At 53.2% G+C, this 23,450-nt stretch overlaps 2 protein-coding genes across 4 annotated transcripts in view; one reads left to right on the top strand and one right to left on the bottom strand.

Annotated features, from left to right (window-relative positions):
• Window positions 1-990: 990 nt before the first annotated feature.
• On the top strand, window positions 991-17,908 carry CCDC167 (coiled-coil domain containing 167). The gene is made up of 4 exons (XM_081094436.1): window positions 991-1,075; window positions 15,957-16,051; window positions 16,219-16,271; window positions 17,584-17,908. The coding sequence occupies exons 1-4, from the start codon at window positions 992-994 to the stop codon at window positions 17,685-17,687; spliced, it is 336 nt and encodes a 111-aa protein (XP_080950562.1). The 5' UTR covers window position 991; the 3' UTR covers window positions 17,688-17,908.
• Window positions 17,909-19,452: 1,544 nt separating this feature from the next.
• CMTR1 (cap methyltransferase 1) overlaps window positions 19,453-23,450 on the bottom strand; it is a gene marked incomplete at its 5' end in the record, with an annotated part of 64,044 nt that continues 60,046 nt past the window's right edge. For 2 of the 3 annotated variants that reach the window (XM_081094477.1, XM_081094476.1), the window contains 4 exons: window positions 19,453-20,820; window positions 21,528-21,636; window positions 22,190-22,302; window positions 23,179-23,226. In XM_081094477.1, coding sequence (XP_080950603.1) covers window positions 20,688-20,820; window positions 21,528-21,636; window positions 22,190-22,302; window positions 23,179-23,226 — 403 coding nt within the window. In that variant the 3' untranslated portion in view covers window positions 19,453-20,687. The remainder of the gene's footprint in view (window positions 20,821-21,527; window positions 21,637-22,189; window positions 22,303-23,178; window positions 23,227-23,450) is intronic. The other variant, XR_013996177.1, reaches the window with a different exon arrangement.

Here is a 23,450-nt window from a genome sequence, read left to right as displayed (position 1 = left end):
TATATAAAATAGGCTAGAATAGAACATGTGAGCGTGCACTGCGGGTGGTAAAGGTGTTTGTTTATTGCAGCGGTTCTCAGCCTGTGGGTCGCGACCCCTTTGGGGGTCGAACGACCCTTTCACAGGGGTCGCCTAAGACCATCGGAAAACACATATATAATTACATATTGTTTTTGTGATTCATCACTATGCTTTAATTATGTTCAATTTGTAACAATGAAATTGGGGGTCACCACAACATGAGGAACTGTATTAAAGGGTCGGCATTAGGAAGGTTGAGAACCACTGGCTTATCGGGAACGTTGGTGGCAGTTTCAGGGGTAGCTGGGCCGAGGGACAGAAGCGCATTTGTACCAGGGGGCAGTCAGAACATTGCAAAGCGCTGGGTCTGCAGTGTCTGTGCAAGAGGGTGACAACAGAATGGAACACCCGGCCGACAGGAAGCCTGGGGGGATGCACAGAAACGTGGTGTTAGGAGGGGCAGGACGAAGGTTTTCCGTGATGTGTGTGAGCAAAATAACACCAGACAAAAAGGAGGAATAACAACAGCAGGTCGTGATCAGATCCCAAAAGGCCAAGGAACTCAAGAGAGGGCTTCTGGAGCAGCGGTGCCTCAGGATGGGCCGTGAAGGTTGCACAGGATTTAAATGGGGGGGGGGGGGTGCAGGCTGGCCTCAAAGTGTGCAGGGCGGTCACTAAGGGGATGACGGGCAGGAAGAAGAGGTGGGAAAGGCCTCTCGGTGCCCTAAAGGGGCTTTGAATGTGGAAGGCCGGGGGCAGCTCTGCCTGCGGCAATTGCCCCCACGCCATCTACCCGCCCCCCCCCCCGCCCCAGGCTAAGGCCAAACTAGAGGTTGCCCCGCACAAACATGGCGGCGGCGCGCTGGCCACGCCCCTCAACAAGATGGCGCCCGCCTGGAGCCCCACCTCCCGCCGCCTTGGTGGCCAATGAGGGGGGAGCACGAGTGCTTGCGCATGCGTGGTGCTGCGAATGGGCGCGTCCAATGATGACTGGGGGATCCCGGCGAGCAGCATGACTAAAAAGAAGCGGGAGAACCTGGGCGTCGCTCTGGAGGTGAGGGTAGGACGCTGGATGAAGCGGGGTGGGCCACGTCCTTCGTTGTCTCTCCCCGCGGCGGGTGGTGGGTCGGCCCGGTGCAGGTTGGAGGAGGGGCCTAGGGAGGCGTGAGGGTAAGGGCGCCGCGAGCTTGGGAGACGCAAGGGTCTTGGGAGGCCCCTGTGGGTACCGGGCGCTGAGGAGCCTGAGGAAGGAACCGGATGCTGGAGAGCCGGGTAGGGGGTGGGGGGCAGCAGAGATGGGAGCCGGGGGAGGGGATTCCGGAGGGAAGAGACGCGGAGGTAACCGGGGCCCTGAAGGGGGCGGGACAGGGAATGAGGTCCTGCAGGGAGACCTTCATTGAGGACCCAGAGGGGCGCGCACAGAGGGGTCGAGGCCTGCAGGTGAGGAACCCCTCCAGGTTAGGGAGCCCACACGGTCTCGTGTGTCAGTAGTGGCTTAACTTTGCTGCGATGGGACATTTTCCCTCTGGGGCCTGAAGCCTGTAATGAAACTTGCCTTGGGAACCTGCGGGAACTTGTAGAGGATCGTGGAGTGGCGGTGTCCCCAAATGGCTTACAAATAACTTGCTGCGCCCTGGCGGGTCGTTCAGTTGCCGGGAGAGTCCTCTCCTACAACAGAAGGTGTGGGTTCCGTCAGGGCCTGTCATGGGAGGCGCTCTCTCTGTCTCTCTCTCTCTCTCTCTGTCTCTCTCTCATTCTCAAATAAGTTTTTAAAATCCTCAGGTGAGGATTTAAAAAATAAAAATAGATGCATATGGATATAGCAGCAGCTACGTGCTACTTCGTTTGCATCCTCAGTTCATCCTCAGGACAAGCCTGTGAGATTTTTAAAGACGAGGAAACTGAGGGTTCGAGGAGAGCCTAGTTGAAGCGTTGGAGGAGCTGAGAATCAGGTGATTTCTCTTCTAGTGCATCTTGTTGCTGATGCGTTATAGTCCCTCAGGTCACCTCCCAGAGCTACAGTCCCTCAGGTCACCTCCCACAGGTTACAGTCCCTCAGGTCACCTCCCAGCGGTTACAGTCCCCTCAGGTCACCTCCCAGCACTACAGTCCCTCAGGTCACCTCCCAGCGGTTACAGTCCCTCAGGTCACCTCCCAGCGGTTACAGTCCCTCAGGTCACCTCCCAGCGGTTACAGTCCCTCAGGTCACCTCCCAGTGGTTACAGTCCCTCAGGTCACCTCCCAGCGGTTACAGTCCCTCAGGTCACCTCCCAGTGGTTACAGTCCCTCAGGTCACCTCCCAGCGGTTACAGTCCCTCAGGTCACCTCCCAGCACTACAGTCCCTCAGGTCACCTCCCAGCGGTTACAGTCCCTCAGGTCACCTCCCAGCGGTTACAGTCCCTTAGGTCACCTCCCAGCACTACAGTCCCTCAGGTCACCTCCCAGTGGTTACAGTCCCTCAGGTCACCTCCCAGCGGTTACAGTCCCTCAGGTCACCTCCCAGCGGTTACAGTCCCTCAGGTCACCTCCCAGTGGTTACAGTCCCTCAGGTCACCTCCCAGTGGTTACAGTCCCTCAGGTCACCTCCCAGCACTACAGTCCCTCAGGTCACCTCCCAGTGGTTACAGTCCCTCAGGTCACCTCCCAGCGGTTACAGTCCCCTCAGGTCACCTCCCACAGGTTACAGTCCCTCAGGTCACCTCCCAGCGGTTACAGTCCCCTCAGGTCACCTCCCAGCACTACAGTCCCTCAGGTCACCTCCCAGCGGTTACAGTCCCTCAGGTCACCTCCCAGCGGTTACAGTCCCCTCAGGTCACCTCCCAGCGGTTACAGTCCCTCAGGTCACCTCCCAAAGGCTACAGTCCCTCAGGTCACCTCCCAGCGGTTCCATCCTTGATTGGGCACCTTGGGAAGCAACCAGTCGATGTTCCTGTCTCACAGCGCTCTCTCTCTCTCTCTCTCTCTCTCTCTCTCTCTCAGAATCAATTAAGAAAACATGTTCTCCAGTTAGGATTAAAAAACAGAGAGGGTAATAGTATTCTTGAGCTTCCTATCAGTTCAGTGCTTCTCACAGTTAAGGCTGCATTAAGAATCATTTGTAGAGTTTTTTACGATGGAGGGTTGAATTCTCCCCTGCCTGGAGTAATTCAGTAGGACGTGTGTGTGTGTGTGTGTTTTGGGGGGTTGGGGAGTGGTATTTTTAACAAATAATTTGATTTTTTCTATTGATTGATTGAGAGAGAGAGAAACATTGATTTGTTGTTCCACTTATTTATACAATCATTGGTTGATTGTTGTGTGTACCCGGACTGGGGGAACCCACAACCTTGGAATATTGGGACGATGCTCTAACTAAATGAGCTACCCGGCCAGGGCCAAGTCAGATGCTTTCAACAAGCTACACACACCGTGCTGAAGCAGGAGGTTTTAGTACCACCTCTTGAGAAACATCAGCCTACTTGGTAGAAAAAAAAAAAAAGGTTGATAGAAATAGGTATCTCCTTCTGAAAGAGAGTAATAGATGGTCAAATGAGAAGGCACTGTGTAGTGGGACGAGAATAGACTTTATAGTCTGTGTTAGGACATGGTAAGCTGCTATAACAGGAACCCCCAAAATCAGTGGTTTTAAGAACAAGAAAAGTTTTTTTTCTAACATGCTAGAGCAGGGATGGGCAGACATTGTTTCTAAGGTTCAGATAGTAAGTATTTTAGGCTTTGTGGGCCATATGGTCTCTGTTGCAACTACAGTTGATCCTCATTATTCATGGAGTCTGTATTTGTGAATTTGCCTACTTGTTAAAAAGTATTTGTAACCCCCAAATCAATACTTAGAGTGCTTTTGCAGTAAGTCACAGACAAACTCAAAGCAGTAAAAAAGTTGAGCACTGGCTGGTGGTGTTCAGTGATTACAGCATCCATCCACGCACCAAAGGGTCACGGGTTCAATTTCTGGTCAAGGGCATACACCTGGGTTTTAAGTTCGATCCCCAGCCCCAGTCAGGTCAGGTGCTGAAAGCAACCAATCAATGTGTCTCTCACATCGATGTTTCTCTTCCTCCCTCCCTTCCACTCTCCCATGCTGTTCCTCCCACTCTCTCTAAAAACAGTGGAAAAAGTATCCTTAGGTGAGGATTAACAATAAAAAATTGTGGTCACTGGAGGCCTACAGATCCCACTAAGTTTGTACAAGGTAGTATTCTGCCTTCTTATTTTTAGTTATTTTTCTTTTTTAAAAATATATTTTTATTGATTTCAGAGAGGAAGGGAGAGAGAGATAGAAACATCACTGATGAGAGAGATCCCACACTGGGAATTTAGCCCACAGCCCAGGCATGTGCCCTGATTGGGGATCAAAACATGACCTCCTGGTTCATAGGTTGATGCTCAACCTCTGAGCAACACCAGCCAGGCCTTATTTCAGTTCTTATATAGTAAACAGGTGTCCTTTTTCTGGTCTATTTAGTGCCACATTTTTTATAATTTTGTGCTTCTTGCTGGTGATTTTGCTGTTTAAAATGCCCTCAAGTGTAGTGCTGTCTAGTTTTCCAATGTGCAAGAAGGCTTCATGCGCCTTACAGGTAACATGTGTGTGTTATTTTGTTCAGGTCTGAGTTACAGTATTATTGACTGTGTGTTCAATGTTAATGAATCAAGAATGTATATGACAGTAGGTCTTTTTAAACAGAAATACACACAAAACAAGGTTTTTTATTGATCCATTGATAATAATGATGTGACCAGAGGCTCACAGGGACCTAACCTGGTTCAGTATTTGCTTATTCATTTTTGGTAGCAGCTTTATAGAACGTAACTACCACAAATAACATGCATCAACTACACTCAGATAGGCTGTCTTAGCACAAAACCAGCCATAGACAGTATATAAATTAATGGGTGTGACTATGTTCCAATAAAACTTTATTTACAGAACAGGTCCACAGGCTATAGTTGGCCAACCCCTGGTATAGAGTTCTAGGACAGTAGTGGTTCCGCTGTATTCCTTCCATCTTGTGGCTCTGCCTTCCCCTAGGTCCTTGTTGTAACCTCATGAATGAAACCAGGCCACACCCACTGGCTGAGAAAGAGAGAATGGAGAAGCACACCAGCTATCTTAAGAGTCCTGGGCCTAAAGTGCCCATTTTCCATTGGCCAAAATGCAAGCTAAGAAGCGAGGCCTCACCTAACTGCAGGGGCAGGCTGGGAAATACATTCATCAGTTAGGAGGCCACATGCCCAACTACAGCCTGATTGCAATGGAAGAAGGAGCTAGTGTGTTTTAGTGCAGCGGTCACCAACCTTTCGGACCTCACGGACCACCAGTGGTCCACGGACCACTGGTTGGCGACCACTGTTTTAGTGGACATTCCACAGTCTACACCAGGGGTGGGCAAACTTTTTGACTCGAGGGCCACAATGGGTTCTTAAACTGGACCGGAGGGCCGGAACAAAAGCATGGATGGAGTGTTTGTGTGAACTAATATAAATTCAAAGTAAACATCATTACATAAAAGGGTACGGTCTTTTTTTTTTTAGTTTTATTCATTTCAAATGGGCCGGGTCTGGCCCGCGGGCCGTAGTTTGCCCATGGCTGGTCTACACAGATTGCAACTTACCTCACAGTGTGGTTTTGTGGATTAAATGAGGAAATCTATTTAAAGTGCCTAATAGATGCTTGGCAGTGTTATCCTATATAATAAAAGGCTAATATGCAAATCAACTGAACAGTGGAACAACCGGTTGCTATGATGCGAACTGACCAACAGGTGGCAGACTCTCAATGCAGGAGCTGCCCCCTGGTGGTCAGTGTGCTCCCACAGTGGGGAGCACTACTCAGCCAGAAGCCGGGCTCACAGCTGGCAAGCGCAGCAGCGATGATGGGAGCCTCTTCCGCCTTCGTGGCAGTTGGACATCCCCTGAGGGCTCCCGGACTACGAGAGGGCACAGGCAGGGCTGAGGTCCGCCCCCCCTCCCCCCCCCCGCCCCCCAGTGCATGAATTTTGTGCACCAGGCCTCTAGTTATCAATAAGCAGTGTTCTGTATTAGCAGCCTTTGTGGTTCTTGTGGGTGTTTTTTATCATGACTAAGTCAACCCCCTTGTTTGGACTTTAGTTTTCTCATCTGTAACTTCACCAGGGTTTACAGACTCACTATGGTCAAATACAGATGACAGATGTCTTTTGTTTGGCTGACATGGTTTTAAAAATGCTTTGAATTTGGGGTGGGTGGGGGGAGATCTAATACCACCTTATACCAGTCACATTTGCCAATATTTTTTTTTTACCTGTCAATACCAATATACTAGTAGATATTTACATTTGCCATCTTGATCTCTAAGGTTACTTTTTGCTTGGATATTCTAACATTTGAGATCTGTAACTGTGCACCTTAGAAAAAGCTTGGCATCTGACTGTCTCCTCCCCTCATTCGTCCATTGCCCCCGGCGGGTCTGAGTATTGAATGTGCACTGATGCTCAGTAGCAGTAGATATTGTCCTCATTAAAAGTTGTGTGCTTAGAGCCAATGAAGTGGTGATTTAATCAGAAATGTTTGTTAATCTGACCAGGGCAATAAAACCCCCACAAGTGAGTGAGCTCAGCACCTGCAAACAGTCCCCACTTGTTGTAATGAAGCAATTACTGAGCGGGCAGCACTCACCCCGAGGGCTGGCTCGGGCCAACTGTATGGGGCAGTCACCTTGCAGGACAACCCATGCACCTCCTTGCCTCCCCCACTCATGGCTACTCATGAGACGCTTTTATCCAACTCATTTGCCACCTTGTGAGATTTCAGAGTTGGAAAAAACTGGCTATGCGTTTTAACTTCTGAGAGTTCATTCTGAAGAGCAAGAAAGAATTACAGTTCAGATGAGAAATCACCATTCTCTGGTACTGATTTTAATGCTGTGTGGGAGGAGGGGGGAGTTGTATTTCAGTCAAAACTGATAGGTGGGTTCTGGCTGAGGGAAAGGTTGCATTTCAGTATAAAGTGATAGGACTTTGGCTGGTGTCAAACCTGTTTGTTTTTAAACCTCTGGTAGAGATGAGCTGTTACTTGGTCCTTGTGCTTTTCTTTCAAAACTGGACCCTTCAGCTTAATGTCTGTAGATGTTTTAGCAGACAGCTGTCTTAACAGATGTGCAGTGTCTTAGTTGACATCTTAAAGGAGATACTTGGTTGGATCTGTTCCCTAATACAAAAACATATCAGTTTGTAAAGCTTTTGGCTACAGGTTACAGAAAACTGACCTCAAGTGACCAAACCAGGACGGGAATGTCCGACCTGAGGGCCGGATGAGGCCCATGAAATCATTTGGTCTGGTCCGGCCAAGGCATTAGGGGTGAGTTAATTAAATGTTTGACCAAATAAAGCAGGCTAATTTTTAAGTTGATAATTTTGAATGGCCCACAAATGATGTTTATATATCCAGTGACCCTTGGCCTAAACAAATAGGAGTATACTTCTCCCCCCACCCCCCCAAAACAGAAAATTTGGAGATTGGTGGCATTGGTTCTAAAGCGCAGCTATGTCAGGGCTGGTATTTCTGCTTTCTCTTAGCTGTTTCTTCGTAGTCACAAGATAGCTGCCCAAATTCCATTCATCATATCCAACTTCAAATAAAGAAGAAGGAGAAAGGAACTACAACACTCTTTGTGCCTTTTATAAGCAAAGCGTAAGCCCTCCCCAGAGTCTCTTAGCAGACTCTGGGACATCTTATTGGCCAGAACTGGGTCAGGACCACTCCTAGCTGCAGTGAGGCTGGTAAACATCTGTTGATCTTTTCTCACTTCTGTAATGGAGTCAGACAAAGAAGGGGGTTCGTAATCGATGCTGTGTTGGCCAACTAATAGTATCTGCTGTAGGGAATAAAAGTTAATGGTAGTCGTTTAGAATTTACTGGAATCCTTATCAGAAAAAGAGGCCCAGATCAGTGACAATTAAGTTGAGGTGGTAGGTTGAGAGGAGAAAATGGCCTAGACAGGATGAGCGCCAGCGGAAAGGAGCCTTGACACTTACAATTATCTGTTTCATGTCAGTCCCGCTGTAAGCTCCCTGAGGGGAGGAGGGGCGGAAGCATTGAGAGTGGATGAAGGCAGCCTCGGCTCTGGAGCTGACAGAGCCGACCAGTTTTCTGAGACAAGGGCTACAAGCAATAAATATCTACCCAATTGGCTTGAGTGGCTGGAGGAGGCACTTGAACCCGTGTCTCTGATACCTGGGCCTATCTGAGTGGTTTGCTGGTCAGAGGTTAGGAGGCCACAGTGGAGCAGGCAGTTGGGTACTGCCCAGCCAGGGGCTGAAAGGCTGGCAACATGTGGAGACTGTTCAAGGGCCGCTGCCCATTAAATGAGCCTCACCTGCTGCCAGGCACAAGCGACAGGTCAGCAGCGAGCAGGTGATTTCTCTCGGCAGCCTGTGTCTGGCTCCGCTCCACTTGACGGGGGTCAGGAGACTAAAACCTCATTACCTAACACGGCTGGATGTCAGCATGTGTGGAGTGGCTGTTTGCCAGCATCTTAATTAATGAATTCATAAGGCGCGGGGTAGATGCCAGTTCTTGAAAAATGCTTTCAGCCTTTCAGCGATGAAGAAGCTTTTGCTAATTTATCAAAAAATATATTTGGGGAAAGAAGAGAAAACAAACTCCAAACAACGTTCTGGCCAGGGACAGATGAAGGCTGCAGGCAGAGCGTGGCATCTCTCCTGGCAACTGCTCGGCACACGAAGGTCTCGGGGTGTCTTGGGGCTGCGTGGGCTTCAGCAGGGACCCTCGCGTTCCTGACCCAGGGCCAGGGTGACTCTCGAGAGAAACAAGCCCCTGGGCACTCTGCTTCTCCTGAAAATTGTTCATTGATTAAAATTTGGAAAGGTTACCTGTCTTCATTGGCTCAGCCCCGGAGAGGAGCTTCTCACAGGGCCTGATCTTTGGGGAGCCATGGGTGGAGGATTTTCTGCCCCCACAGAGCCCTAGGAGCCTCCTCCACAGGAAAACACCCCTTAAGTAATGCCAGAGTAATCAGCCCTTTGAGGGTTGAAGCCACTCACCGGAAAAACTGAGGCCCCAGATGGAAAGCCCAGGGCTCTTGCCAGAGACCATCTGGGCAGGTGGTGCGGCTCCTTTGCCGGATATAATAAACACCCGGGGCCTCCGGACTGAAATGGGGGGATCTCCAGAACCCAGTTCCCAGGCTGCGGGGCTGGAGCTGGGACAGCTCACACCACTCAGCTGTGAATTAACTCGTGAAAAGAAAGACTTTGATGCCTATGGGGAAGGAAGGGCACATCAGGCCCACAGCCCACCTTTTCCTTCTCCAAACAGGGTCTGTTTTTGTTGTTTTTAAGTTGAATTTATTGGGGTGACATTGGTTAAGAAAACCATACAGGTTTCAAGCGTACAACTCGGTAAAACATCGCACACTGGACGGGGTGGGAGAGGTGGAAGTGGGCACACTGGGTCTGTTTTTGTGGATTTGGGAAGGCGCTTGGGCAGTTTACACAGTTTCGGGGAGGGTGCCTGGGGTGCTGCAGCCGGCAGGTGGAGGGTAATTGCCTTCATGAGGGCAGATGCTCGGCTCCCATCTCAGCGTCTCCCAGCAAATGGATCTCAGTCAGGTTCTTCCCTCACGGAACGTAGCTGTTATGTGGATAGAGACCAGCAAAGCCCTGGACACGTTTACTCAGAGAATCTGTGGAGGCCAGATCGCAAGCTTGGGTGGACTTGGACCAGGACCTGGAATGGTTTCCACAGAGCCCTTCTTTGTCATGAATGTTTTCACGAGGGGTTTTAAAGGAGCATGAGTTCTGGAGCAGAAAAACTCAGATTCCTGACCCCACTTCTGCCACTTCCCAATCACATAACCTTGGGCTGGTTGCTTAAAATCTCTGTGCCGGGTGTTAGCTTCTCTCTACAATGGGGGCAGTCCCTTCCTTGTAGAGTTGATGTTGACCTTGGGTAGCATATATGAAGCTGCCCACAAACTGGCCCAGGGTGTAAGGAGTGGAGGCTGCACCCAGGAGCTAAGAGTGGCTCAGGGCTTTCTTGATGTAGGCTGGTAGCTAGCAGCCTGGACTCGGACTGCCTGGCTCTCCGTGGACTGGCTGTGTGAGCCTGGCAGATTCCTTCATCTCCATGGCCTGAGTTTCCTCAGCTGCAAATGTGGATACAAATAACACTGCTCATTCAGGGTTATTGTGAGCATCCCACGAGGGGATCAAGAGGCGCCTGCTGCCGTGGTGCCTCTCCTGGGCTGTGTGGTTTAGTTTGTGCGGACCGTTGGCCTCCATGAGGCAGCTTTGACTCCTTCTGTGCCGTCGAGACACACAAAACTTGGTGATTTGAGTTGGGCTCAGATACCCCAGCACCATGGTTTTTAGTAGATCTTGGTGCCCAGCAAGGACCTGGCCAGGCAGGTGCAGGATGTGCCCTGTAACCACTGCCTGGCTCCTGGGGTGAACTCATTCCCAGCCACTTTTCTCACTCACCGGTTGGGAGCTCCCGAGAGCAAGGCCAGCAAGACCGGAAATGACTTCCTGAACTAGAAAGCAGTGGCCAGTGCCAAGCCCTGAGGGTGCCTCTGCCCTTTCCCAGAAGAAAGCTGGGCCCTAAACAGTGGCAACTTAGGGAGCGGGCAGGGAGCCCCTCCCAGAGTGTCAAGATGATCAGGGGAGCACCAGTTAGCCACCTTCAAGAGGGGAAGCTTCCATAATGGTGCCACAGCCTCTGGCTCATTCTTGTCAGCAGAATAAAAGCTGCATGCCAGGCCCTGGTGGCAGCCAGGCCTGGAGCTGGCCCCGTGGAGCCTGACCCGACCAGTGTGCTGGGCAGTTTGTGTGTGAGCTGGCACTCATGTTTCTTGCCCCCAAAAAGGTCTCATTGAGGACTTTAATTCCAGGAGGCTCCATACTCCTGAAAAGATGCCTCACGGGGATTTGAGACGAATTTTACAGTTTCTCTTAACACAGTGGTTTTATAGCATATAGGACCCCAGGGAGACTTCCCTAAAGCTCTGAGAATAAGGTGTTATTCCCCAAGTCAGGTGGCAGAGGGGATTTTGCTTAGCTGCTGGGGGTTACTAAGCTGTCATCAGAGCGCCTTGGAGCTGCATCTGAAGGAGGGGCCTCGAAGGCCACCGGGAGCATCGCTGCCCCTGAGGACTGAAAATGAACAGCCCTTTCTCTCCTTGGCATCTGCCAGCAGGAGCAATGGCCGCACTTGCCTGGGGTCATGGCCCATGGTGACCTTGACTGCTGGACTGACTTCAGATCTTAACATTCTTCTGCAGGAAGCATCCCTGCGTCTGTGGAGGATCCTTGGCCTCATACTTCTCGCTGCGCCTGCCCCTCTGCTCACTCTCAAAGCCACCCGCCAGGCACCCCGTCCTCAGCCTGTGCTTGGATAGGAAGGCAGTGGTTCTCTGGCAGAATTACTCGTGGGCCTTTCCCATACACTACAGACTTCCTGGCTCCTGGCTCCAGGCCTCCTCTAGATGGTCAGCTCCCTCCTCCTTGAGGAATGCTCCTTCCCACTTCCTACCGTATTGACCTCGTTTTCCCTCACATTACAGACTTACCCACCAGGACACCCTGCATACTCACCACTGACTGCTTGGTCCTTTAACTGCTTGCATATGAGTTTCCACAACACCTACCGGGCACAGTTTGCAAACTTATAGGGAGCTCACACCACTGCCTTTTTTACTTCCTTGGGTTCCTTTGCAGCCATGCTGCACCTGCTGTCATCTCAGTGACTTAAAGTGTTCATTTTCCTGTATAAAAACGGGCACTTGGTCTTCTGAATATAAACGTAATGTATGGACACTTCTTAATGTTATTGTACATCGGGTGCCCCCCGGACTGTCTGAATGAGTTCCCTGTCTCAGTCCCCTCCTTGGCTGTAACCACTTTGCCTGTGACAGTCATAGCCAGCATTGCTACCCACCTACAGCGCCAGGAAAATCCCAGCACTGGAGCCAGTCTTGGGCCGCCACACTCCTCCTGCTAATTATCCTGCTATCCAGCATGTGTCCTGGGAGTCTCCATGGCCTCCAGAGTGTAACTCTCCCCACTAGTGTTGGTTGGATCTCTTATGATGGAGCCTCTTTCTGCCTTAGTCCTGGGGCTTCGCATTCCTGCTCCCAGCTTAGCTGGGTGCCAGGACCCATAGAGCCATGGTGTGGGTGAACCGAGGCTCCCCCTGCCATTCCATGCCTCCCCAGAGTGCCCAGACCACATGAGTCTGTTTTGCCCTTAGCACTGCTGTAGGCCTGTCTTCCTTGGGTTCCACCAGGCCCAGCCTCTACAACCTGGTGCTGGCTCCAGGGCCCCAGCCCAGCTTCTCCCCAGGCCAGTCACGAAGTTCTGAGTATGCATGTCCTGAGCCAGCTGGATGGGCTGGCCTGTGGAGGCCTTGCTGTCCTGGTGGCCTACCCTGCAGTCTCCACCCCTGAACTCCACCCTGACTCAGAGGATGGCCATATCCAGCCAGAGGGGTTCCTCTTCCCACTGCTACTGGCCAGTGGCCAGGGCAGATTTGTCCACCAGCCCCACACACATCCAGCTCCTTCTCTTACTCTTGCCACAAATTAACTTTCTTTTTATTCCCCAAAGATCCAGTGAAAACTTCTCTGATGATAATGGTAGCAAATACTTCCTGAACTACTGTGTGCGTTGAGTACTGTTCAAGCACCTTACATGTATTGCCTCACATCGTCCTCACATCCTTGGGAATATGAAACATGATCTTTGTTCTGCAAAGATAGGATTAAGGAATATGGCATGTGAGTGACAAGCTGAGGCACCTGGGTGCAGGCCCCACGCCATGTGACCACACTTTTCAGGAGCCACAATTTCAGGTTTCTAGGCACTTGGGCTTCCAACTGCTTGCCCAGCTTTGACTCTTAGGTTTCTAGAATCTTCTTGCCATTTGTCTCCTTATTCTGGTCCTAACCCCTGTGTCTTCTCTCCTGAGCCTTGCTATCTTCTCTGTTGCCTTCAGCCTGCCGGCAGAGTGAAAGCTAAGGACTGCAGATTTGCAGGGACTCTGCAAAGAGCATAATCCACGTGCGTGTCATTGAGAGTTGACTGAAAATCTAACTAGGGTCTTCTTTAAGGCCCACTTTCTGAGTCTTCTCCCCCACTTCTGGGCCCATCTTGTCAGCTCTACTCTGTAGCCACCACTCCTGACCCCAGTCACAACTAAATTATGCATCCTGACCCTCCCTCCCAGCCTCCTCTGCAGCCAGAGGTCACGTGGAATCTCTGCACCCATTATTACAGCTGCTCGAGAGCCAGCTTCTGCTTCAGCAAGTGCTGCAGGGGTTTGCCAGCAGAGTCACCTTCTGCGGATGGGTTAGCGGCCTTCTAAGAGCCAGCCAGCTGCCTGGCAGCCTCAGCCTCCCCCCACTCAGCCCACATCCAGCAGCTGGGTTACAAAGAAGGGGAACTTGCTATTTAGAAGGGAGTCAGAAAGAGCTGTCAGCAGGACATAAATATTCATAGAGGGAGGTTAGAACTTGAGTCCCTAAAACCTTGATTTGTGTTAGTCTGTTTAAGCCTCATTAAAAAGTAGTAAATGAAAGTGGGGATATTCAGTGGAACTGCAGAGAAATTGGGCTTTTTCAGATAAAGGCCTCCGACTGCCAGCTCCACAGGCCCTGCCCGGAGCACAGCGGCAGATTGGCTTGGCCACTTGCAGCTTGCCAACCTCAATTTAAAGATTTTGCTTAGCATGAGTTCCTGGCCTTGCTCCGGGCCAGTTAGTGCTTGTTTGGATACCTGATAGCCTTCTAGAAGTGTTTAGGGATGGAAATCCCCAAACTTTTCCTTCCCAGAATGACATGCAAACCACGGCCTGGCCCAAGGGGTGGCAGGGAGAAATCTAACCAAGGGCTAATACTGCACCAGGTGATCCACAAAGGCCCTATCTGTGCGCATGACAGTCGCTTCTCCTAACTTCTCCCAGCTTCTTCGGGCACAAGTGGAGGCTTTCAGCGACCATTGCTACATGAGGCCTGAATCCATCCCAGCTCCTGGGCCCAGCCATGCCCAACCCTACTCCAGGGCTACAAAGACTGCAGTGGGCCAGGCCTGTGGTCACAAAGGAGACAAATGGCCAACATGCTTCTAGGGCAGGAGCTACAACGTCAGCCCTAGGGGCCAAGCAGGCACATATATGAGTGCAGTGGGTCCATCTGGGCCAGACTTGAACCCCAAACTCCAAGTTTACACCCTCTGCCCTCGGGGCTCCCAGCATTTGGGAAGATGAGGTTTGTACACACGAAGTTGGAATGACAGGACATGCTCAGCCTCATGAGAGGACTATTTGCTGGGGGCAGGAGGCAGTACCCCTCCAGCAGAGGCCTCATGGAGGAGGTAGAGCTTCAGGAATTAAGCTTTGTGTAGGACCCAGCATGGAACTTGGTGTTCTGATTGAGGTTTCTACACCATGGAATGGAAACAGCAAATCTCAGGGTCCTGAGGGGCTGGGCTCTGTGTGTTGGGGGTGCTGCTATCAAGACCAGGCCTCCAGCTCTGGTTCCACTGACGGTCGGCATCAGCCGTGGCTGTTCCTGGAGCCTGGCTCCCCAGAGCTCATCTCCCTACAGCGCCTATTCTAGGATGGCCTTTGGCCTTCCCAGGCACAGGCCCTGTCTCCTGGTTGGGGCTGTTTCCCAGGACAACCGTCCCTTTGGTGCCCATTAGCAGAGAAATGACACAATTAACCAGGCAATTAACTCAACCCGATGCAGTCGCTCCCTCCCACAGGACCCTGTTTCCGGAGGCAGAGTTGGCAGCAGGCTGGGCTGCAGGAAAGGGGATAGATGGTGCATCGTCTGTGCCAGGCACTGGGATGAGGGAAATGGCTGACCCAGGATGGGTGCTGGCCAGGGAGAGGGGCAGAAGGCCTAGGGACTTAAGTGCAACTCTGACACTGGCCTGACCACGGGCCTGGGACTTGGATTCGTACTTGTGATCATTGGTCCCGCCTCTTCAGGGGCCACTCTAAAAGGGACTGGAGCAGGGAATTGACTAAGACCGCTAAGAGGGGAGGAGTGTTTCGCTCTGACTCCTCAGAGAATTCTGTTTGGGGGCCCTTTCTCCCATTTGTGAAATAGAGGTCATAGTTGCTATCCTTCCCAGGGATGTGGTGAGAATGAGTTAAGTCAGATGGAAAATTGAGCATTACCGGGCCCTCTGAACCTTCCCATCTAGGCTCCTGTCAGCAGGGCACTGGTTCAAGACGAGCAAGCAGGTCCCAGGCCCAGAGAGGTGGCCATTTAGACAGACATCTGAGGACAGATGGGCACAGATGAGCTTTCAAGGCCAAATGCATACCAGGACCCAGGGTTTATTTTATCAAGTGTACATCTCTGAAATTATAACCAAAACAAATAGGAAAACTGATAACTTTGGCAACCAACCTTTCAGAAGCAATTTCGCCCCACAGGTTACAGCTACCTTGATGATGGGCAATACTTTGCCTCAAGAACCCAATCAGAAAGAAATAGAAGTTTTTGAGCTGCATTTTCTTACACTCAATACTTTGTATTGGTTCTCATGGTAAAATATATATTCTTACAACTTAGACTAGCTGAACATCAGTGGGAAAATACCTCTGGTTCTGCCCCTCGGTTTCTACCACCCACCCCTCACGTGCGTGGGGTGCTTTGGAGAGGCCGAGCCTACCCAGAGCATCTCGTTTCATTCCAGGATACCCTTGCGTGGCTGGCGTCTGCCATGTTCAGGGCGGCTGTGAGGCCCTGAGCAACACCCCCAGCCATTTCCAGTGGGGCTCAGGCTTTACCACATGGAGGCCGAGGACAGCATAATAGAAATGTTAGGGATGACAGGGCTTCCTCCTCCCCATCCCAGAACCCTGCCTATTTTGGAAGTTGGAAGGCTCTGCTGCCCTCTCCAGCGGCTGGTGTGCTGTGTTTCAGATCGATGGGCTGGAGGAGAAGCTGTTGCAATGTCGGAGGGACCTGGAGGCGGTGAACTCCAGGCTCTATGGGGCGGAGCTGAGCCCAGAGGCCAGGTAATGCTCCTGCCCCACCTCCCGCCCTTCTTCAGCCCCTCATATCTAACCTGGGCCCCGCCACCTACCACAGAGACCTTGGCCCTTGTCCAACTTGCCCTGGAATGCCAGCTGCCCCTAGGGTGGGAAGGAAAAGGCTTGAGCCACAAAACTCCTTCCCCTCACAGGAAGTCTCTGGAGAAGGAGAAAAACAGCCTGATGAACAAAGCCTCCAACTATGGTAAGAAAGTCCCCTTTTGTAACTAGCCCCACCCTCCAGTCCCAGGGTCAGGAGGGACAGACAGCCCAGGGAGCCCATGAGGTGACAGGGATCCAGGGGGCTCTTCAGGGGGGGTCAGCCCCCAGGAGACTATAGGAACCCACTATCAGCCCAGCAGCCTGGGAGAAGAGCAGGTCTGTTCCTATGTTCCAAGGGAGATAGAGAGGCCTGTGAGTCTGTTCTTCCTGGGACGAAGGGGTATGACAGTAGCCAGGCCCAGAAAAGATTCTCACATCCACCCAGACTTGGGAGGGCTGTTTTCCCTGTCCCCCAGCCCCCACCCCACCCCCTTACCCCCCCCCCCCCCCCAAGGAAAACCCTGTGATGGGAGTCAGGGCCTTGGGGACCTTGAAGGAGGATGAACTTGGGTGCCCTGAAGGGCTACTGGAGTGGAGCAATGCTGCCACCTTCTGGGTGCTGGGGGCACAGCTGGGTAGAACCCTGGCAGGGCACTGAGCTAGAGGGAGGGCAGCTGCTGGGCCCACCACCACCCCTTCCACCCTCCTGCCCCTGCCTGCTGATCCGCAGAGGCTCATCCAACTTATCTGTTCTGTTCTCCCTGAGGGGCCAAACCTGGCCTAGAACCAGCTCAGAACAGGACACATGGCAGGGAACCTTCCAAAGGGACCGATTTTGAAGAAACACTCCGTGTGTGCAGTGCATGTGCACACACCCCTGCCTGAGCCTGGGCTCAGTCTGGCCTGCCCAGAGCTGGTCTGCAGGATCTCCCTGCTCCCTCTCACAGGCAGAGGCGGGACATCAGTGCCCCCCACCCTAGCAATTTTCACACAAAATCACAGCGTCGCCACTGAGACGGTGTGGCTGCAGAGGACTGGCTTCTGCCAGAGGTGAGCCCGACTACCTCACGGCAAACTGCCTCCTCTTCGTGTCCCTCGTTTGTTGGCTGGGCGCCCAGCAGAGGGCACGGAGCCGCCCAGTGACAAGTGGAGGGACTCACTGGTGACGCCATGCCACCACATAGCTTGGCTTTCATGTGGCCTTTTGGTGACCCTCACACATTCCGTCCTCACCTTCACCTGCATGTGAAGAGAAATGGTTGAGGAGCATTGTGTTGGGGCTTTTGGAGGCTGGGTGGGATCTGTAGCCAAAAGGCTGTGAGGATCAAGGACAGAGTCCTTTCCATGGATAAGGAAGTGGCCAGCAGGGAACAGCTCGGCCCTCAGCAGTGTGTGTACCCACTTGTGGGAGAGGCAGAGGCAGCGGAGAATAGCAGATGGGCCTAAACGACCTGTCCAACACCGTTTCCTCCCAGAGAAGGAGCTCAAGTTGCTTCGGCAGGAGAACCGGAAGAACATGCTGCTCTCCGTGGCCATCTTCATCCTCCTGAGCCTCATCTACGCCTACTGGCCTATGTGAGCCTGCGGTTTCTCCAGTCAACAGCCCAGTCACAGCCAAGCAGGCCCTTTAGGACTCAAGAGGACCAAGGTACAAGGGGCATTTCTACCCCACCAGACACTGAGCAGGGCTTCCTGCTGGCTCCGCCCCTCCTGCCTCCGCTCCTGGTCTCCAGGACTGTGCAGGCTCCTCCCTTAGCCCAAGGGAGAGGCAATAAAGAACACCCAGGCGGCTGTGTGCTGAGTAAATGTCACGTCTGACTGCGGCTGGGGGGGCGGGGGAGGGGGGCGGCGGCACTCAGGAACCAAGGAAGAAGAGATGTTCAAGGCAAAGCTCTTGGCTTAGAACTCAGAAGGGGGGTTGTGAATGTGAGCCCTCAACTTAAGTAGGGAATAAAGACAGCAGGAAGCACTCCCCAAGCCTGAACGACACTGAGAGCCATTTCCAGGGCTTGGGCATCGTGCCATGTGCCCACCACCCCCACCAAACACGTTGTCATGCCCTGCCTGCACTTATGGCAGGAAAAAGGTAGCCTGTGCAGCGAAGGGCAACTGGGGACTGGAAGTGGTCGCTTGGCAGTCCTACGGAGGCAAGGAGTTAATCCGTCTTGAAGAGGCAGCCAGGCTGGCGAGGTCTGGCGGAGTGAGTGGGCTACAAGAGCCATGGTAATGACCAGACTGACTTATGGTGACAGTGGGCAGTAAATCAGGCGGGGTCTGCTGGGAGGAGCGGTAGAGGTGGGGCCGACAGGATGGGGAGGCCGGAGCCGCCAACACAGACATCACACGCTGCCTCTGAGCACATCCCCCAGCCCTAGTCCCAGCACAGGGCCCAGGATGCCGGGGAGGCTGGAGCAAGGCAGACAGGACAGGGCAACCAAAAGGGTGAAGGGCTTAGGAGCCGAGACCGCCCCAATTAGGTAAGTAAAACATGGGAAGGAGCTGCCCTGGGAGCTCAGGAAAGGACCAGGAGGCTAGGGCGAAGGAGCCAGGTAAAGTGCAGGCAGGCTCTAGGGCAGCCGTTCTCAACCTGTGGGTCGCGACCCCTTTGGCGGCCGAACGACCCTTTCACAGGGGTCGCCTAAGACCATCCTGCATATCAGATATTTACATGACGATTCATAACAGTAGCAACATTACAGTCATGAAGTAGCAACGAAAATTATAGTTGGGTCACAACATGAGGAACTGTATTTAAAGAGCCAGAAGGTTGAGAACCACTGGTCTAGAGGAAACCAGCAGTGATGGGACTGGGGAAGGAACTAGCCTGGACCGGAGTGGGAGGTGCCCTCAGCACCTGCGTGTCTCCCACCCCAAGCACAGCCCCCAGTGCAGGCACATGAAGGAGGGATGCTGGCTGGGGGTTGGCACAATCCTCTCTCCCTCCCTCCTTCCTCTGGTCTAGTGGTACTAATTGGTCTGACACCTCTGTTATTTTAGTCACAGACTGATCCTGGATTGTCACAGTATCACCAGAGTGAGCTGTGTGATTTATGTAAGGGGGAAGGTGCCTCCCTACCCTGCTGGGCTGTAGGTTCATTCATCCTCCCATCCTGGCTTCTAACAGAAGCTGCATAATTTGCCGACTTCCTTGGGCCGCTCTCTGGCAGCAAGTAGCAGCTCTGAGAGCCCTGAGCTTGGACGAGGCTCCGATTAAACAAGCCCTCTCTTCTTCCAGCACAACTTCCTCCCCTTCGCCTTCAGCCCAAGCTGTTTTATCGAAGCCAGTCCCAGACCAAACACGGAGGACAACCAGCAGCAGCCCCAGCACAGAGCCACACAGGCATTAAAAATATGTTTATCTTTAATGATCCAAGATTTTGCAAGACACACATATACCCACAACTGGGTGGAAATACAACATTTTAGCAGTGCTGCTGCCAACCTGGGGGTCGGGGAAGGGGGGGGAAGCACGAGAGCTGGGTACTGGCTGGAGACACACCCTCACCGCAGGGTGGAGCCAATTCCAACCTGACAGGGAGCCTCAGTGCCCTATCTCCATGGAAACCAGTCTAGCACTGGGAGGGGGCCCTCTGGAGCCTGTATGAACGTCTCTGGCGGGTATTTCCCATTAAAAACCACCACCAGTGCCATCCCTACCCAAAGCTACTGCCCGGCTTCCCCCTCAGCCAACACCACAGAATGGCAAAAGTGACTGTACCCCCTACGGGTAAGAAGGGAAGGGTAGCAAGGTGGCTGAGGCAAATGAAGTACCCTCTGTTGCAGTGGGGCCACTGCTGCTGGGGCACAGAAAAAGGCAGGGCTCCGAGGGTGCTTCCTCCCCTTCTAGAGCTGCCCAAGATTTGGGTCAAAAGGGGATGGGGCCCAGGAAGGCTCTACCACCCCAGGAGGCAGTCACATCCACTACCAGACAGTGCGACCTGCATCCTGGTGTGGTGTCCCGGCCTGCGGGACTGTCAGAGGCCTAGGCTGAGAACTCCAGGGAAGACCAAGGCAGTGGGGGGACAAGACAAGAAAATCTTCTCCAACTTGGCATCAAAACAGAGCAAGTTCAGAGAAACACAACCTTGATTTGTACAGCAGGTGCTCCTGGCCAGCCCCCGACAGTGGCCTCACCCACTAAGGGTTGGCCCAGTAAAAAGTTGGGCAAAGCTGGGGCAGGGCCACCCTCAGGGCAGTCACAGAACTCAGAAAAGTGAGTCTATAGGATACAGGAGAGAACAGAGCCAAAGCCCTGCTGCTCTGACACGTCCTCCGCAGCCCCACGGACCCTGGGCCCTGACCGCACACCACGTAGGAGCAGCGTCTTCCAGGCCGAGTCCTCGCAGGGGAGACAGTTCCCAGGCAGGTCTCCGGGGAGGAAAGTCTGAAAGGTGTCCCAGAAGGAACATGTGAGTGTCCTCTGATGGCCCCCGACTAAGCTCTTCAGGGGAGATGGAGAGGAGACCATCCACCCCTCATGGCCAGGCTGTGCTCTCCTGTCCCTTTCGAGAGGGGCCCAGGTAGAGCACCCTAACTCTGAACAGCAGGGCGGTCAGTAGGAGTGGGCGTCCCCGGGTCCTCAGGCGCTGTGCGTCTGGATGAAGGAGAGGACATCCTCCTTGGATAGCTTGTCCGGGTCCTGGGGCTTCTGGGAGTCATGTACACGGATGCCATCCCCCCACTCCCAGAAAAGCCGGCCATAGTAGCAGATGCTGGGAAGGAAGGAAATCAGAGGGCTGTAGCCAGAGAGCAGGACCAAGAGATTACCACCCACCCCTGGCAACTGGTTTAGGGGATGAACTTAAGTGGGGAGGCCCTCACCCAGGACCCCAACCATCACAGCAGGTCCTGGCATCACTATTAACGATGCCACTTGAGGGTCTTCCTTCTGGCAGCCAAAACCCCAGAAAGCTCCCACTCCTCACTTCCTAGGAAACCACATTTTCCCAATAAACAGCTGCTGCTGCTGTTAGCATCCATCGGAATGGCTGCTTAAACCTACAATCAACAACCTGGCAAATGGACACTGGGTCCCGACAAGGACAGTTGGGACCCGGAGTTACGAGAGGCAGGGCTGTGGGCACTCAGCGTGTTCGCACCACCAGGACAGTGTCAGCAAGTCAGGGAAGCAGTAGCTGCTCCATGGGGCAGGTGCCCTAAGTGGGATCCTTCCCGGAACCCAGGACCCCCAACCATCCAGCAGGTCCTGGCATCCCTCTCCTCTCTCTGAGCTTACTGCCCAAGCCCAGCCACGCCCTGGAGAGGCCGCCCTCCACACCCCTGTAGAGAGGAGTCTGGTCCTTGCTCAGAGGAGCCCCTGCATTGGCAGCAGTTGGTCCTAGTACCTGGGCTGTGCCCCAAAGGACTGGCTGGCATCCTGGCAGCAGTGCGGGGGACTGCTGAGGGGCAGGCTACTTACTGAAATGGGGCAATGGCGTCTGCAGGGAGCTCAAAGGTAGAGCTCTTGGTTTTCTTGTTGTAGAAGAACTTCCTCTTAAAGCTTTTGCTGAATGCCATTGTCCAGGGCTCTGAGGAGAAGAAGAAGAGCCCAGGAAGGACACAGTGACCAAGGGGACAGGGCAGCCAATGCAGGGTGTGCCCTCCTTCACTCTGTTCTTCCTTCCCTCCCCAAAGTGCAGGCAGAGACCAGCCTGTGAGGACGCAGCCCTCGTCTCCAGAGGACAACTAAGAGGCTTAACCAGCCCCCCCAGGCCTGCTAACCTGCACCAGGGCAACATCTGTGGGACCCCAGCAGAGGCCCTGAAGACGGGGGTTCTACAGGGCACGCAAATGGCCAAGCCGGACTTTCTGGATCTGCCAGAACACCCCCTTCCTGCCATGAGGACACCACATGTATATACGAGTTGGGCTCTCTTCCCAGCCCAAACCTAACCCCAGGACCCACCACAGAACAGAAGAGGCTCAGGGCACACAATCCCCCGCCCGCCCCCATGTACCTCAAAGAAATGCCAGCCTGGCTGCTACCCACATTCATAGGGAACCCCTAGCTCTGGCATAGGCAGGACCTGGGCCAATCACCCTGAGGGAGGCGGGGACAGAAAACAGTCGCTCATCACCCACCGTTCACTGTCCTGACGATGTAGAGACCAGTGGGCACGAAGTGCCTGTCGTCCCGCCCTGTGTAGCTGAGCTTTGGGGTGCCGCTGGAGCCCTTGATGATCTTCATCTCCAACCTGGTTCCCAAGCAGGCATGCGGGCAGGAAATGGAGTGTGTGCATGAGAGAGAGGAAGCCCTAGCCATAGTTTCTTGCTATCGTCAAAATCACACCAACCACAATAGTTTATCTTAGTTCAACTAGGAAACTGAGGCAGAGACATGAGTGAATTGCTCCAAGCCACACAAGTGAGTCCAGTGCTGGGTTCGGAGCTCAGGCTTAGGCGCTGAACTCCCAACTAAGCAAAGGCAGGTGGGAAGGGACAGATGCCCCCAACAGATTGCTGTTGCTGGAGTTTCAGGGTGACACCACTAAGGATAAGATCTGACACCACGGTTGCCACTGGTCTACTGACTACCACCCATAACATCACTGAGGCCAGTACAGAGTTAATGCAAGAGCACTGAGAGCTGAGGCTAGAGCAGGTGCACGTCCAGGATGTGACCCACAGGTCTGAGCTATCCTTCCCACCTCCCCCCACCACCCCCTCCCCACCTTCCGCAACTAAAAATCCAAGGAAGCAGTTATGCCTCCCTCCCCTCCAGGCTCCATCTCTCTGTCAGCACCAGGAGCTGGGATTTATGGTGTTTCAAGCAGCTTGCTGCTCTGCCCTCACAGGGACAATCGTAACTATTACAGCAGCAATGAGCCCGTATTTCTGCCTGACACACACCCACCTGCTCCCCTCCTGACAGGGTGCTGAATCAGCTCTCAGCCGGGCTCCTGGCTGCAGTGCAGCCACGCTGCCCGGAGGCAAGGCAGGCGGGGTAAAGGCAGGCTGCCAGGGCCAACTCACCACCCACCCGATCTCCACAAAAGACAGCAAATCCTGGCCACTGCCATGCGCCCACCTCAACTCCCCAAATCCTCAGCTACCCTGCTGGAGTCACTCACCGGACAAAAATCTTCTCCATTTCCTCCAGCCTGTACACCTCCTTCACCCTGAGGGCAGAGGGATGGAGAGAGGACAAAGGCTTCCTGGGGGGTCATTCTTGTCCAGCAGCAGCTGATAGGCAGGAGGCTGTGCCTGTCCTTGCCCTCTGCCTCAGGCCCTGCACCACCAACCCTTCAAAAACATGCCCCCCACCCCCCCACCCCCAGCGTGGCACACTGCTATCCTACACAGACAAACACTAGCTTTCAGAGCTGCCCAGCATCCTCTGGGG

The sequence above is a fragment of the Myotis nattereri genome (assembly GCF_964212035.1).
Source record: "Myotis nattereri genome assembly, chromosome: 6".
Taxonomy (NCBI): domain Eukaryota; kingdom Metazoa; phylum Chordata; class Mammalia; order Chiroptera; family Vespertilionidae; genus Myotis; species Myotis nattereri.
Note: the sequence above shows the minus strand (reverse complement) of the source record. Positions and strands in the feature narration are given on the sequence as shown.